Source organism: Saccopteryx leptura, chromosome 4 (genome assembly GCF_036850995.1).
Source record: "Saccopteryx leptura isolate mSacLep1 chromosome 4, mSacLep1_pri_phased_curated, whole genome shotgun sequence".
NCBI lineage: Eukaryota > Metazoa > Chordata > Mammalia > Chiroptera > Emballonuridae > Saccopteryx > Saccopteryx leptura.
Window position 1 is genome coordinate 76662012 of NC_089506.1, and position 17336 is coordinate 76679347.

General features: G+C 39.1%; 1 protein-coding gene across 2 annotated transcripts in view; it reads left to right on the forward strand.

Annotated features, from left to right (window-relative positions):
* KLF12 (KLF transcription factor 12) overlaps positions 1-15893 on the forward strand; it is a 476625-nt gene extending 460732 nt beyond the window's left edge. For both annotated transcript variants that reach the window (XM_066380776.1, XM_066380778.1), the window contains one exon: positions 6204-15893. In XM_066380776.1, the coding sequence (XP_066236873.1) occupies positions 6204-6385 (182 nt within the window). In that variant the 3' untranslated portion in view covers positions 6386-15893. The remainder of the gene's footprint in view (positions 1-6203) is intronic.
* The last annotated feature ends 1443 nt before the right edge of the window (positions 15894-17336 follow it).

The following is a 17336-nucleotide window of genomic DNA, read 5'->3' on the forward strand; positions in this document are numbered from 1 at the left end:
TGCTGAAAAAATAGATTCTTCTTGTTAAATACAAAAAGTGGAAATGGCTTATGGATTTGTCATGCAACATAGAGATTTTCACTTCAGAATTGAAAACCTAGAAGTTAAGTTAATAACCCACCACCCCCAGGGCTGGTGTGGTGTTAAGCTCCCAGTTACTCAGATTGTGTGCTGTGATTCTTTTTTATAAAGTAGCAACTTAATGTCTCAATTTAATAAAAAACAAAAGTCGCTTACTAAGACTTATTGGTGAAGACATATACCATGCTGTTGCAATGTTTCCTGGAATTAATATGAGAAAAATCAAAATCGAAAATGATCTGATGCTACAGTCAAAATTTTCAGTTATTTTGGAAAATGTTAAATATATTTTCAAAGATGTCGCCACTGGGGATTCTAAGTGTCCTTGTGGGTTAGAAGAAAGGAGTCAAGACGGTGGGCAGGCTGTTTTCATTTTTAGCTTATTTCTAGGAAAAACAGTTTTGATTAATGTGTTTGCGAAATTCTAGTTCAAATGAGTTTAAGGACAATTCCCTTTTCCTGAAAACATTACTAGAAGTCGCATTTGCTGTCACTGTCATTTGGCCTAACACAGAGCAACCGTGAGCAGGAACAGCCTGGACCCCAGGAGATGCCTAACTCCTTCCATTGTCCCAACCGCATATTTCCATAAGAAAATTCTCGTGGGACATTCACCTGCCATTTTGTTTCTAGCACTGACTTTTTAGCCTGAATTAAGCTTTTCGTTTCTGGCAAGATTTTAAAGGAACAAAGGTCAAATTCCGTTTGTTCTTGATTGACTTCTTCAGGGATCATTCATGCACAGTACAATATGTCTTACAAACTTATTTATCATTTTTAGTTAGCTTTTATTCATATCACTGTTAGTTTCTGTTATCTTAATCTGTTCATAAAATTATGCCCTTTAAATTGCTTCAGAGCACAAGCATAAAATATAATGTGCCATTTAAAACAATGTAGGTAAACCAGTAAAGTTGTTTGTGTATCAATTTCTAAACCTTGGCTAGTTCAAAGAGAGCATTTATTGTTTGTTTGTTTTTTAATGGACTGCTAGGCACTAGGCAAGTATAGTAAAAACCTAGGTCTCTCTTTAGCGAGGGACAGGAACCAGCATCTGCCAGCTCAGGGTAGCCATCTCTTCTTCCCTCACCCCTGACTTTGAAAAATGGTTTGGGCCTTGGCCAGTGGTTCGCTGGATAGAGCATTGACCCAGCATATGGACATTCAGGATTCAATTCCCGGTCAGTGCACTCGGAGGAAGTGACCATCTTCTCCCTCTCCCTCCCCCTCCCGCTTGCCCTCCACAGCCAGTGGCTAGAGTGGTTTGAGCGTGGCCCCTGGCACTGAGGGTAGCTTGGTTGATCTGAGTGCTGGTAGTAGCGGGTCAACCGCAGGTGCTAAAAACAGTTCAGGGCTTGCCAGCTGGATCCCAGGCAGGTGCATGCGGGAGTCTGTCTCTCTATCTCCCCTCCTCTCACCAAAGTCAGAAAGGAAGAAAAGAGGTTTGAAGATCTTGTTTTCCTTTTTCTTTGACTTTTTATTTTTTAACATCAAAATAGAATACTGAACTTCAGCTTTATTAAGGAGGCAATGGGGGCAAGGAACATTACACATAAGATTTTTTGGATATTAAAAAGAAGATATACATTTTGTAATAAATTTTTTTTGATTAATTTTAATGGGGTGACATTGATAAATCAGGATACATATGTTCAGAGAAAACATCTCTAGGTTATTTTGACATTTGATTATGCTGCATTCCCATCACCCAAAGTCCAGTTGTCTTCCGTCACCTTCTAACTGGTTTTCTTTGTGCCCCTCCCCTCCCCCAACCCCCTCCCTTTTCTCCTCCCCCCACCCTGTAACCCCCACACTCTTGTCCATGTCTCTGAATCTCATTTTTCTGTCCCACCTATGTATGGAATCATATAGTTCTTAGTTTTTTTCTGATTTACTTATTATTTACTTATTTTGCTCAGTATAATGTTATCAAGATCCATCCATGTTGTTGTAAATGATCCGATGTCATCATTTCTTATGGCTGAGTAGTATTCCATAGTATATATGTACCAAACCTTTTTAATCCACTTGTCCTCTGATGGACACTTGGGCTGTTTCCAGATCTTCGCTATTGTGAACAATGCTGCCATAAACATGGGGGTGCATTTCTTCTTTTCAAACAGTGCTATGGTGTTCTTGGGGTATATTCCTAACAGTGGTATAGCTGGGTCAAAAGGCAGTTCGATTTTTAATTTTTTGAGGAGTCTCCATACTGTTTTCCACAGTGGCTGCACCAGTCTGCATTACCACCAGCTGTGCAGGAGGGTTCCCTTTTCTCCACATCCTCGCCAGCACTTATTCTGTGTTGTTTTGTTGATGAACACCATTCTGACTGGTGTGAGGTGATATCTCATTGTGGTTTTAATTTGCATTTCTCTAATGATTAGTGATGTTGAGCATTTTTTCATATGCCTATTGGCCATCTGTATGTCCTCTTTGGAGAAGTGTCTATTCATTTCTTTTGCCCATTTTTGGATTGGATTGTTTGTCTTCCTGGTATTAAGTTTGTAATAAAATTATTAAGAAAAGTTATTTATCACTCAAATAATTAAGTTTACTATTTTTTGTTACACTTTCTTCCTCTTACCCTCCCCAGTAGAAGTTCACATTCCTTATTATATTCCTCCATAATCACTTAGCCCCTATAACTGATAAGCTTACATATTATTTTAATTGGTTTTATTCATAAGTAGGGAAGTATATGCCTCTTATATTTTTGAGGTCCATTCCCTTGTCTTTTTTATTTTATTGAGACATAATTAACATATAACTTAGTTTCAGGTGTACAACATAATGATTTGATATATTTGTATGCTACAAAAGGATTATTCCTAGCTCACAAGCTGAACAAAGAACAGGCCACAGAATGAATTTGCCTTGGGGGCTACAGTAGATTTTGCAAGTGGAAAGGACATACATACCATTATTGAACAGCTAAAACACAAGTAGACTTATAATTTTGAGGGAGAAATCAGGTGTACAGGAAATCCATAGAACACCTGGGACAATAAGCTGTCCCTCTGGTGGTCCATACAGATCTCTAAGAAATCCTTCTTGAGATGTAACTGGAAGCTCCTGTCTCTTTCTCTTGCCCTGAATCGCCTTCCAGGCCCCTCCCAGTGATGGAGTCACTTCCTCTCCCTTGATCTAGAAAGGCCAGGTGAGGGGCCACCAGTTTGTCTAATCCAGTCGTGCCCATGTGGCACTTCCCACCCAAGCCTGACACACACATCCTCCTACCATACAGCTGAGAGGTGCTGTTCCCAATTAAGGAAAGCCTTTATTCTTTCTTTTTTAGGCCTTACACTCTGCCCGGTTCCATAGTAACACACGAGAGAACTAGGAGATGCTTGTTGTTGACAAAGAGTTAGCTACCTGAGCTCAGTGCCTCAAAGATAAAGACATGGTTTATATCAAGCTGAATTTATTTATTTATTTTTTTTAATAATTTTATTTTTTTAATGGGGTGACATCAATAAATCAGGATACATATATTCAAAGATAACAAGTCCAGGTTATCTTGTCGTTCAATTATGTTGCATACCCACCACCCAAAGTCAGATTGTCCTCTATCACCTTCTATCTTGTTTTCTTTGTGCCCCTCCCCACCCCCTATCCCTCTCCCATTCCCCCCTCCCCCCCGTAACCACCACACTCTTATCAATGTCTCTTAGTTTCACTATTATGTCTCACCTACGTATGGAATAATACAGTTCCTGTTTTTTTCTGATTTACTTATTTCGCTTCGTATCATGTTATCAAGATCCCACCATTTTGCTGTAAATGTTCCGATGTCATCATTTCTTATGGCTGAGTAGTATTCCATAGTGTATATGTGCCACATCTTCTTTATCCAGTCATCTATTGATGGGCTTTTTGGTTGTTTCCATGTCCTGGCCACTGTGAACAATGCTGCAATAAACATGGGGCTGCATGTGTCTTTACGTATCAATGTTTCTGAGTTTTTGGGATATATACCCAGTAGAGGGATTGCTGGGTCATAAGGTAGTTCTATTTTCAGTTTTTTGAGGAACCACCATACTTTCTTCCATAATGGTTGTACTACTTTACATTCCCACCAACAGTGTATGAGGGTTCCTTTTTCTCCACAGCCTCTCCAACATTTGCTATTACCTGACTTGCTAATAACATCAAGCTGAATTTATTACAACCCATGTTTGTGATGTAAATTTCAAAAAACATACTCAGATGACATGTAAATAAAGGTATGTTACCAGTTGCCATCAGTACTCTGTATAGTAGACCCTCCCCCCAATCTTTCCAAGTTAGGTTTTTTTTGCTGATTTTTATTGTTTTAATTCTGGTTAATAGACACCTGAAAAGGAAGGTTTTTGTCTCCATGAGACATCCAGAGTGAGTCCAGAGTTGAGGTTTGAGGTGAACCCAGTCAGTAGGCTTCCACTTGAAGGGGACCCTCAGAGCTTTCTGGGCCACAGGCAGGTGCATCAGTATTTCTAGATTTGACTGGTCTGAGCTATTCCCTCACTTCTGAAAGGGCCGTTTGCTAATAGATAGCATGCATTTAACAGTTGAATGAAAAACGTTGGGTCCACGTTGGTCTCCTTTTCCTGCATAGGCATTACTTATACGTCTCATTTACAGGGCTTAGTAGTTTTCTGTGTGTGTGTGTGTGTGTGTGTGTGTGTGTGTGTGTGTGTGTGTGTGAGAGAGAGAGAGAGAGAGAGAGAGTGAGTGTGTGTGTGTGTGTGTGTGTGTGGCAGTTTTATTCACTCAAGCACTTGCTTGACACCTACGCTCTGAGGATACTGAAATAGGGGAGACCTGGTCCTTGCCCTCCATGTATTCAGAAACCAGGAGAGAAGACAGGCATATAAACAAATCTCTATGATCCATTGTGATAGGTGTTTTAATACAAATAGAAAGTAATAATTTGGGAGCACCTGAGAAAGTAGAATTGTCTGAAGATGTGACAAAGCTTAGATGAAGAAAGAATTTACCATTTCACTGCTGCATAGTGAAAAACACTAGATTTGGAGACAAACACTTCTTTTTACTGGCCTTGGGCAAGTTGCATTGCTACACTGAGCCTCAGTTTTCTGATCTGTAAAGTGGGGTTAATAGTATTCTCTTTGCAGCTCTGTACATATGGATCAACAAATAATAGCTCTCTTCCCTTTACAGGCCCTTTTCACCAGAGGCCATGTGTTGCCAAGCGGCATGTTGTGGGCTATTGGATGGAAGGGGCAGAGGAGAGATCAGTTTTTGTGGGGTTGCATGGGGACAGGGCTTCCATTCTGAATGAGAGCCAGGAAAAATCACACCTGGGTCAACTATTGTCCCGTTCCCCCTGGGAGCTCATTTGGGCAATGGATAGTGTATCTTTTCCCAGCAAAGCCTTTGCATATTTTACTGTCCTTACAAGTTGACTGAGGGACCTGATCAAATGACATACTTCTTCAGACTGCTTTTCACTGTGAGCTTCTACACTAGAACCAACTCACTGATTCCTCGGGGCTCGCCCTAATTCCTAAGTCACTGAGAAAGGTATTTAAACTTTACACTATTAAGATATCTAGGATTCTTTCCCAATAGACAGGCAAAAAGTCAATCTTTATGAATAATGTGTTCTTAATACCGAATTTCTGGGGTTAGTGGAATGCTTTACATTTTAATGGAATTTTGTGTACGTTTTCAGTGACTGATAAATGGCCATTATATCCTAAAATATCCTTAAACCATGTAAGTGATGCACATTTTAGAGTATTGAAACAAAATTAATTACCCTTTATAATTCTTTGTGAGTTTCAGCCTTGGTATAATTTTTAATAGCCCATTACCAGTGGTTCTTATATCCAGCAGCTAGTAGTCTGTGCCTTTTGATATTTTCACTGCAAAGTAAGTTACCTGTAATTGAGGATGCACATGTTAACTAACTTGCCAGCCAGTGACAGCAGGAGAGACAAGACTGAAAACCCCATCTGTCTGCCCCAAACCTGCTGATGGCATGGCTAGCTTTCCTGACAGAGGATTCCCAAATGGAAAGTCCATTGAAAACAGCAGTTTTGCAATCTGTAGTGCTGGTTTGGTTATTACAGAAAAGCGATGGAACACCAAAGCGTGTGTCCCTTTGTCTCTTCCAGGGGAGAAACCCTACAAGTGCACCTGGGAAGGCTGCACCTGGAAGTTTGCTCGTTCGGATGAACTGACAAGGCATTACCGCAAACACACGGGAGTGAAGCCATTCAAGTGCGCAGACTGTGATCGCAGCTTTTCCCGGTCAGATCATTTGGCACTGCACCGCCGGAGGCATATGCTGGTGTGAGGAATGCTACCTGTCCAGCTGAGCGTAAGAGCTGGATCTCTTAGCAGCACCCAGTTCGGCAGGGCTGAATCCCCTTCACAGTGTTAACACAAAAGGGCATCACCATCCCACGATGTCTGAAACCAGAGCAGGAAAAAGAAGGAACACTTCTCCTTTCGGTCTGAAGGTAACCCCCATCGCGACTCCACGAGAAACGTCTTCACGCTGGCCTGGGGGATGGGCGACACCGCTGCTGAAGAGGCAGGCATTGTTTTCCGTGCTGTGTACTCTGCCGTTTAAAGATGTTTGTAGCTTGTACATTTTCTGAGCTGTCAGACATTTTGTTATTGATACTTTAAAGGTCGTCTACCACAAATTGATGGCTAGAGCAAGACCTTTTAAATTGGGATTATTGTCCCATCATCCCACCCCTTAACCCCTTTTGACAGAAATTTTAGTTTACCATCTGAGTAAGACAGAACCCACATCCAGTCTGTTACCAGCAAGCAGCATGAAAGTAGGAAAGAAGAAGCTGTTGGAAAGGTTCCATTACCTGAAAAGAAAGGGTCACTCAGGCAGCCCTTTGCAATAGTGATGGCGGCAACTAGATAGCGCCCGCAACTTGTCATTATGCCATGCCCTGAAGAAAACCAACATTGAATCTTTCATTTGTTTGTTGTTGATTGTTTTTGTTTTGTTTCGGTTCTGTTTTGTTCATCTGTTCGAGCAGAGGGGCAGCGACATTTCAGTCGGAGTCCAGTCCCAGTGTCTGCCCGGCATGGACTGGCACAGAGCTGTTCTGTAGTTGAATAGGAAGAGCCTGTCTAAAAAAACTACTGCCCCACTTCAAATTGCAGTGTTCTGTCACCTAGGCATCATCTCTTCCTGCCCCTAGTATTTGATTACAAGGAATCAGGGGGAAAAAAACTTTCTTAGACACACTGGCACCAAGGTAAGAAGAGGTGGGGCTGCCCAGGCAAAGTCAGTGAACATGAAAAATCAGACAAAGCAGAGATGGAAATAATGCGCCTCTTGAGGAGAAAAGCAATAATGAATAAAAGGACTTTCCTACAATAACTTCACTGAGGACTCACGTTACCAATTTTCATACTTACTAAAGGGATTGTAAAAAACACCCCAGCATTTTAGATGTCTTGGTTACATTTACAGCACTGAGGTAATCTTTCTGCTGTTTGTTGTCCTGCTTGGTTGACTACCACAATTAAAGATCATGCTCTCCTTTCCTTGTTTGAATACGGTTATTTGGTGGCTAGAAAGGCCAGGGAGGCATAGCAGGGAATTAACTCTTGGGTTAATGGGTCAGCTCTCCTTGGAACCAAGTGAATGGACAGGGAGTGCTCCCCGAGGAAAGCCTGACATGGTGCTAGTCTCCTCACTTGGAGAGCCGAGGTTAAGTGACTCTCCAATAGGTTCTTCTATACAGATTTCGTTTCCTAAACTAGATCAGGGCCCGGTGGGCCAACATTGGCTTCAGCAGGGATGTTGAACTCACTCGTCCTGTGCTGAGGGTGAAAGGAAATGACAGTCCCGTCAGCCCCCTAAAATTATAAGCCTTTTTGGCATCTAGCAAAGTATACAGTGAACAAAGCAATACATCACCAACAAGCATTCTTCCCGAAAAATTACCATATTTTTTTCCCCACAAAAAGCTGGATTTCTTTTTTCTTTTTCAGCTTTATGTGACTAAGGGGTTTGGTGAGGTGTTTAGTTATTGTTAAGATTTTTTTATAGCTTAGATATAAACGTTGCCAGCATATAGACCTTTGCAATATATTTCAATTATGAACATTTGATTTTGGGAATTACATGAATTAACCTAACGATATTTCTAGCTCATTTCTAAATGTTGGAACATTCTGAAATGATTCCCAGTTGCAGAATTAATTCTTTTAGGGTCATCTTCTTATTCAGATAATCTTATTCTGATGAAGCAAGAACTATAAACATTGAAGCAAAGACAATTTGTGTTGGATGGTATTAAAAGGAGTTTTTAAAAATGTTCAAGCAATAGCACGATTTTCAGGTCAAATCCTATCTTCAGAAATATGTGCTCTACATTTTCTGCCAGGCCTGAAAAATTCATCAGGCAATTTCCCTCCAACAAGGGCTGCAATTCAATTGACAAATAGCTTCTTTAGCTACACAATCTACTACCCACCAAGCACTGGGATTTTTTACCAACTGGCAGGTGTTTTTTTTTTATCTGTACTGTATGTAACTCCTACTTCTCGTTGCCTGTGGCCATGGAAGAAGGTTTCTTGATGCAGGCCAGCGCTGGTTAGTGGTCAGCGGTAAAGAACAGAGTGGTGAACACAGCCATAGAGCCCTCTCTGCTAGTCCCAGAACTTCGTTGGCCGGTAGTAGGTGAATCAGTCAAGGGAAATGGAGACTTGATTTCATTCTGCCTGCTTTCATAAGAAGGACCAATCCTTTTCTCTACTAAGAGATATCTGGAGAGTGTTACATTAAGAAATGGTTTTTAGAATTCATCAAACTGACAGGTAGTGGGAGCTTCCTGAGTGACAGCTTGATTTAAATTTAGCACAGAACTAAAGGAGCTGTTCCTCTCCAAAAACACAGGAAAGGTTCAGGAAAGTGTTTCTCCTCATCCCCTGGAAGTGGAAACCAGACTGAGACAGTAAGTTAGCTGATAAGACCTGTCAGTGTTACACCGTTTCCCGCTTTGACATGTCGATCGTTCTAAGGAGGGATCCCAGCACGAGCAGTGAAGGAGCTGCTGATCTAGCCCCAGGACTGAAACTTATTTGGGGCTTGTCTTGGAACATAGCAAATACTCTTTGTTGAGTTTTCTTCAAATGTTTCCTCATGAAAAGGAAAGTGGTTTAAGAGAGAAGGAATTGGATTTTTAAGTTAGGAATATCTTTAGGCGTATATTAAAAGCCTCCTTCATTTCATCTTATGTCCATTCCAGCCTCTTAAAAAGCACAGGCGATGATGAACATGATGAACAGGAAAGAAGTAGAATCTGAAGGACTCGTCAGTTCCCTACCTAGAAGCATTCTTCGGTTTTAGATTTGAAGCCGTTCAGTAGGCTTGCAGCTGGATATATATGCATGTTTGAGAACCTAAACACAGGTGGCAGCCATGGCTTGAGAAGCGACAGTAGACCTGACTACCTCTTTGCATTGTGGAGATCGAGTCCAAGGGAGTTAACATTATTTGAAAAGTTATGAGGTTCGGGCTTTGAGGTTTAAATAGATTCCCTCCTCATGTTCTGATCTTAGGTTGTTAGAGGAGAGATTCACGCTCCGGTCTTCCTCCAGTCCCACCCTACCAACTGTGAGGGGGCTCTGAGAAGCGAGCTTGATGGCTTAAGTTCTATTACAACATTTAGACTGAAATTCCTAATGGCTTTACTGGAAAGATCATAGTACTGCCTGGCATTACTTTTCAAAACACTATAAGACATTTATTTCCAAAAAGCAGTTGAATAACAGTAACATAAACCACATGGAAAAAAAAAAACACTTTTTTTTTTCACTTTAAAGTTTAAATAGAAAATAGGAAGAGGATGGTCAGGGAGGGGAAATCTTACAGAAAGCTACAGTGTTTACAATGCCAGTTCTAGATTAGAAAGGCCGTTCTCATTATGGTTGAAATTCTGAACAGCTCATACAAAGCTTGTGTTCATTTTTATACAACTTTCTTTAACTTCAAATTGCCATTTGTGTTTTAAACATAAGTATAAAATTCTGCACTTTGAAATCAGTTTATTAGAATGATAACATGTATATGGGGAAAGATGCAGTATTCCTTATTCTGTACTTTATTTATTATACTTACCAAAGCTGCAATTGAATAAATCTGGTGAGGTGAGGCCTTCCAATGTATTAATACGCCTTTGTTTTGTTGTTATGACTGCTTAGAAATGTAGCCATAATGTTGTTATAAAGGAGTCTTAACATTCTAGTGAGGACTGACAGAATTTAAGCAGTGTTAAGAATACCAGCATCCATGATACATTAAGTTATAACCTTCCTATGAGGGACTGAACATGAGATATTGCTTACAAATCACAACAGGCCCGGGAAGCCTTAATACTCATAGTCCATAGTCCAATCTACTAATTAATACTTGTAGAGTTAGGAAGTAAATGTATTGTACAACTTCACTGATCACATCTTTTCCTTCAGTTTTTCTGAGGTAGTGCATCTCATTTAAAACAAAAAATCTTTCACTGTGATTTAGTTTTGTTTTAAAATGAGGCTTGTCGAGTTGTGTCTTCCATATTACATTTCTACTTCTCCTCGCACTGCCGTCTACTTACCTGCACAGGCACCGCCAGCATATGCACACCTGTATACACACCTGTATATGCAGCAGCCAGTGGGCTCGAAATATCAACAAAACCTTTTTTAAAAAAAATGAATTTGTAATAATCCATGCTGTCTACAAATGGAAGTTATTTACCTTATTAGGGAATCAGCTTATAATGCTATATATATATGACTTTGCCTGCATTTTATAGTTAAAGAGTGTACATAAAAATTTTAAATACTCTCTATTTTCACATGTTCATTATAGAGTAATGTCTGTTTAGCAATCCATGTCCATTGGTTCTTTAAATATGCTAAATACTGTGCAGTTGCAATAGAAACTCAGATTTTCGTAAGAAAATGAACTTGAGGATACTGCATCTTTAAAAAAATAGAGTGAAGATATTTTACTGTATTCGTAACATATGTGATAGTGGAAAAAGTATTTTCAAACTCACAAGTTTTACAGAGGTTGTAAATAGTTTGATGAACTATGTTGGGAAAAAGAGCTTCTAGTTTTCATCACAATAAAAAAAGAAAACTTGTTCAGATATGCCTTGTGTATCTTACACACAATTAGCGATGTTGCCATGGGAACTCGGTCCCACTTTCTCACAGCACATTCCCTGTGCTCTAAAATGCAGTGGCCACTTGTCTCAGTTTAGCCAGAATGGTTTAAAACACAATCAAGTTATTTGAATTTGCAAACAACTGATTCCAAACTCCAAATGTCTTTACCCGAAGAAGGGAAAAATAGCTACACAGGATTTTACTTGTGCTAAAGAAAAGCATCTAACAATTGTTCTCTTTTCTCAGTTATTTTTCTCAACCAAGTAATTTTTAATAAAAACAAAACAAAACAAGAAAAATAACAAAAAACCAATACAGGTGTTTATTCTTGTTTAATTCCAGAGGGAATACTTTTAAGAGTAGCTACATGCTGACAAGATTAAGTGTTACAGATACGGCCACATGTTAAATGAATCTGTACTGGCAATAAGAACAAACTTATGCCCATTTTCAGAAATGAATTAAAAGCTGAAAGTGCCTGTCAATAAACGTTATGACCAATGAGATAGTCCTGTACTTTTACACAGCAATAATTCTTCTTCAGACTGGGTTTTTCCTCTACATTTGGGAAACACATGCCTATATGCACATAGTAAGTTGGATCTGTTCACACACCCGCAAAAATTCTCTTGTGTCTTTTTAAGTATAACCAATCTTGTTTGTGTTAGCATTTCTTAATTTAATCTGATTTACAGAATGTAAGAATGCAAATCTGAACATTAAAGTTATCCTCAACATACACTATGGCATATGGCAGTTATAATTTTGAGATAAAAGTTTCACTGTGTTTTGCCCCAAACTTAAGAAGTGCCCTGTGTGCCTCAAAAAGTTTTGCTTAGTTAAGAAAAGCCGATTTCTATAGAGCAAAACACTAGAGATGTTTGTCTTACTTTATTTTATCTACTAATATCAAATGCACACATCCATTTTTATTTTCTTTTTTCCTGATCTTTTCTGTTACCATCTCAGAACCATTTTGGAGTGAATATTGACACAGTCATTTATCCCTAAGACCTCTGCTGAGGTATAACTGACATATAGTAAGCTTAACCATTCATCAACGTTTGCAAGTGAGTCCTGAAAATTTCCAGATTTACATTTAGCATTTCACAACTTTTTCCTACGATTATCTTCCTGCTAAAAGTGGAGTCATGAATAGAAATACACGGTGAGCTTACATGGATAGACCAGAGCCCTGGAAATTCTCCAGCCCTGCCATCTCCGCACAGACCCACCCAAACAAGCTATTGAGGGCTATCAGTAAAATTATATCTTTCAGAGCCAAACATTTGGTAAGACCAGCTTAAAAAGTATAATGGTTTTAATTAAACACTCAGGCTTTAGACAGTCAAGACAACCAGCATGACAGTGTTCCCCAGGACCAGACCACAGGCCTAGAAAACCATCCACTGTGTCCTCCTCCGAGTTTCAGAAGGAGGAAGTTGCCAGGATACGGTGTAAGAGAGCCAATTATGTGTCAAAGGAGAGCGGCTGGGGCCCTTAACCTTACTGAAGTCAAGTCTTCTGATGAGGCTGCTTTCTGGAAATTGTCTGAAAGTATTAGAACAATTTGAAAGATCTAAGATTCAGCAAGTCATGAAAGAATGGCTAGTTTTTATTAAACTCTTACTATGTGCCAAGCACTGTACCAGGTAATTTTGAGACGCATTACCGCTTATCTGTACAACAATTCTACATTTTATAGGTGGGAAACTGAGGCGCGGAGAGAGGCTGAGCTGTCCTCAAACACAGAAATAGTGAATGGCACAGTGGGGTGTGAAGCTTCCCACCTCTGGCTCTGAAGCCTGTTCCTCCCACCGCGCCACGCAGCAGGTGCGCCCCAGCAGCCAGCTCTCCATAGCCAGCTCTTAAGGAGTCTTTATTACGGATGCCTAGTCATCATATTTCCCAAGTAAGATACAGGGACCTGATCTAGCACACGATTTGACAGTGGTGCAGACTATTTGATATCTGTCTTCTGGAAAGTCCCACCTTGAAGGATCACTAGAAGCAAACTGCAATAACCAGATGTCTCCCTGAACTTGTCACTACCCTCGTGTCTATCATTCTCCTCCTGAATGTTTGATCTGGTGATCCAAAATCCTCAAAACTCTTCCCTACTTCCCTAAAGCTCCTAGATTTTTAGCCGGTGTGGGGTTTTTTTATACCGCTCTGTGTATTTCTTTAGATGTACTAAAAGACTTTCTGCTTCTATAGCCCTGCTAACATCTGCGTAAGGTGCATCTGAGATTTTGACCTCCATGGAGCCAGTTGTTAACAGCAGAGCCCGTTACTGACACTTGTTAATGGGGTGACAATCACAGCGTTCAGGTGATGAGCAAGGAGAGAGAACAGACGATTCCTTTTCAGATTTCTCACCTAACAGCACCGCCGTGGAATGTGTTAAATAATCTTATAAATAATTGGTTTATAGTATTGTTAGTTTAATAGAATTTTTTTTGTGTGGGAAGCTGTCCAGCACTAGAGAAATGAAATCCCCTCCTCCTCTTCTGTGTAGAACAAGGTCTCTGACAATATTGATTCATAGAAGTACTAATGGACTTAGAAAACATTAAGAGAACATCGTTTCTCATGGTTTTTCTCTTTCTGAAAATGAATCTCCTGAATTACGATCTTTCTCCTTGTTACTTGGCTGAGGGAAGAGATAAAACTGCATAAACAAATTCCCTTCTGTGCTGCAGGCAAGTGTTCCCCGTGCACAACCCTCTCCGGAAAGGGGCTCACGGCTCGGTTCATTGTGTTTCACAGCAATAATTCCTCAACAACAAAACCACTACTTTAAATGAGTTGAAAAGAGATGAATAGTAGAAATAGTGACATAAGTACTTTTTTCATTCTAGACTTCATCTCTAGAAATTTTAAATGTTTGAGACCAGAGTCTATTCTTTGTGTAAAGCAAGAACCAGTGACCTTTTGTGTGAATTATTACATCTTGCTTTATTAAAAGCAGGTTTACCAAGACTTTTACCAAGGTCAATTTTTTTGTTAAGAAATGTGGGTGAATAGAAGAGTAGCATTTGAGTCAGATTCTAGTACCCAAATAATCAAAAAGTAAGATATTTTAAAGATATGCCATCATCTGTCCTTTCTGCTAATTTCATGTTCCAAAGATACAGCATACAGCATTCTAGATAATGCTTTTGCCCTGCTTGTGCTTCTAGTTTTCCCATAGCAGAATTTTGTAATTACATCCACACTATAGTACGTATTTTGTTTCTCAAACTTTATTACATTGGATGGGTATTGTTGAACTGGGGCACTGGTGCCTATATTCAAGGCTCTTTCCTATCAACTTGTCTGTCCACAGTTTGTTGTGTTTAATAGTTTATTTTTAAAAATCACCATCCCCCCCCCCCCCCCCATGGAATGGTGGCTGTATTGTTTTGTTCATGTCTGTGGGACATATTGCATCACATGGCAAACCAACTCTCTGTAGAAGTGAGATAACTACTTACAAAACCAGCTTGAAAACATTGTCTTGTGTATTATGTCATCCTGCATCATAATGCAATTATGTGTATCATAACATGTTCATTTAAAAAAAAAGAGAAACCAGCAAATTCATGTTTGTTCCTAGAAGAATGTACTCAGAACTCTGTGTGTTGTGAAACGATGAGAACAGACCACCTTTAAGATACTCACCCGCCACTTAAAATGACTTAGTTATAATTAGTCGTAGTCTAGACGTTGCTTTTGGTGTATGTAGGGGGGGTAAGGGGGACAATTCAAACCTCATATTCTTTTGAATAAATCTCAGTTGTATTTGAAAAAAAAAATGTGGGAATAAAAAGAAATATCATATTTAGCCAAATCAAGCAGGCATCTTTTTTCCTTTTCCGTAACACTTAGCTCATTATACATGGTGATTGGATTACAAGATCTATCTGTGTAAAAATATAAAAACAAAAACATTTTTTAGGTTACAAAAGAGTTATTCTAGGCTTGAAGCCCCTAAACAGCAAATTGGATAGCTGTGCTGTGTCCAATTCACTTAACAGATGTGATTTTACAAAAGACCCTTGGGTCTCTGGCCCCAAAGAGTTAGTGCCCAGAGGAGGTCTTGCGCCTTAGGTTAAAACCCCCCAACGACACTGGCAAGCAAACGTGTCAATTTCTTAAATCTTTATTTGGTTTTCTGTTCAGAGTTTTAATTACAAATGAATTTATTTCTCCAACTTTATCTAAAGATCTAATTTCCCAATAGTTTCCTCTGCATTTATATACTCTGTAGTGTTTAGGTAAACCCTGTTATAAGTTGATTAATATTATGTAAGTGTTGTTCTTGTATTTATGTATAGTGTATGTATTGTAAATATACTCAGAGCTTTTTTCCTTTTACTGTAAAATGGTGATTTTTTTTTTTTTTTTTGCCCTATGATAATGTAAAAGAAGACCCTCCCAATGAGATTCTCTCAGAGAATGATTATTCCAGTCTATTCTCAGAGATTTAAATGAACAAGTGTTATCGTTTTTAATGGTGTCTCAGACATATTCTGTTGGTGCATTGCTTTTCTGTATTCAATTTTCCTATGAATTGAGCTGTGAATTGAAATAGAGTTTAAACCTTTAACTGTATGCATTTGTATAATTATCTGAATGAAGGCATGAAGGTTAAATAAAGCATTTTGTATGGAACAGAACTCCCTAATTATTACTAAGGCTGACTCAGACACTTTGAAAATCATAGTTATTAACCATTCTGATTAAACCTTTGTTACGGAAAGTTTTACCATTTCTGTATACTAATTTAAAACACAGAACAAGGTAGGCTCTGTATTAAAAAATGAGCTGGGTTTTTATTTTATAACAGCCAGCACCTAAAAAGGGATTCCTAACTTAATATTTTAATGAATTTAAAACTAAAAAAGGTCTAGAAATATGAAATGATATGAAAAATACATCTTTCATGGACTAAAATGGAATCTTCATTAATTATAATTTTTGCAGACGTTGCATGACACGTAAATGTGGAATGATCCATCAAGCCCATGCCAAGCTAGGTGGTTTCTGTAAATTTTAAAGAAAACTGGATTGTAGAGGCTTTTGAAATTTATTTTTCTATTGTTTTTTTTTTTACAGAGACAGAGAGAGAGTCAGAGAGAGGGATAGATAGGGACAGACAGGAACGGAGAGAGATGAGAAGCATCAATCATTAGTGTTTTGTTGCGACACCTTAGTTGTTCAGTGATTGCTTTCTCATATGTGCCTTGATCATGGGTCTTCAGCAGACCGAGTAACCCCTTGCTCGAGCCAGTGACCTTGGGTCCAAGCTGGTGAGCTTTGCTCAAACCAGATGAGCCTGCGCTCAAGCTGGTGACCTCTGGGTCTTGAACCTGGGTCCTCCACATCCCAGTCTGACACTCTATCCACTGCACCACCGCCTGAGCAGGCAAGGCTTTTAAAATTAAGGCCAGTAATAAGTAGAATTTTAAATAGTTGCTAAAATAAACCCTTGAAAAATCTGTTTAAGTATCTTCCAATATACTATTTATTCTTCAACTGAAGATAGAAAAATTCATTCTAACTAGGGGTATGGTATATACTAATAATCATAGAGAATGGTGATACATGATAGATGATAATTAAAATATTTGAGTACTCCTAGATTCCAGGAAGGCTGATCATTCTATTTGTCCCATTTTTTCATTTAAAAAATCTTGACTATGTTCTTATGCTAATTTTACAAATTAAAAAGTGAGACACTGAGTTTAGGCAACTTTCCTAGTCAGTCTGGTTCACGTATTGGCGTCCCTGACCACTCAAAGGCTATGTGTTGAGTGATGGAAAAGAATGGAGGTTGCGAGCAGGGGTCAAGGTCAAAGAGCTAACAGCAATGAGTATCAGAGATTTTCAACAAATACCTTTGAATGTGTGTGTACAAATAAACCAGACAAAATACTATCCATTTCATATGTAGCAAACCATAGTGTAGTTTAATAACTCATAAAAATCGGAAACCGAACTTAATTTTGGCCAACTTTATCACTGGTTAAATCCATTTCCAAATGCAGGTTGAATTCTGAGACAATGTTCTGTTCCACCCGAAAACACTGTGTGGAGAGCACAGTGGCTGCAACCCATAC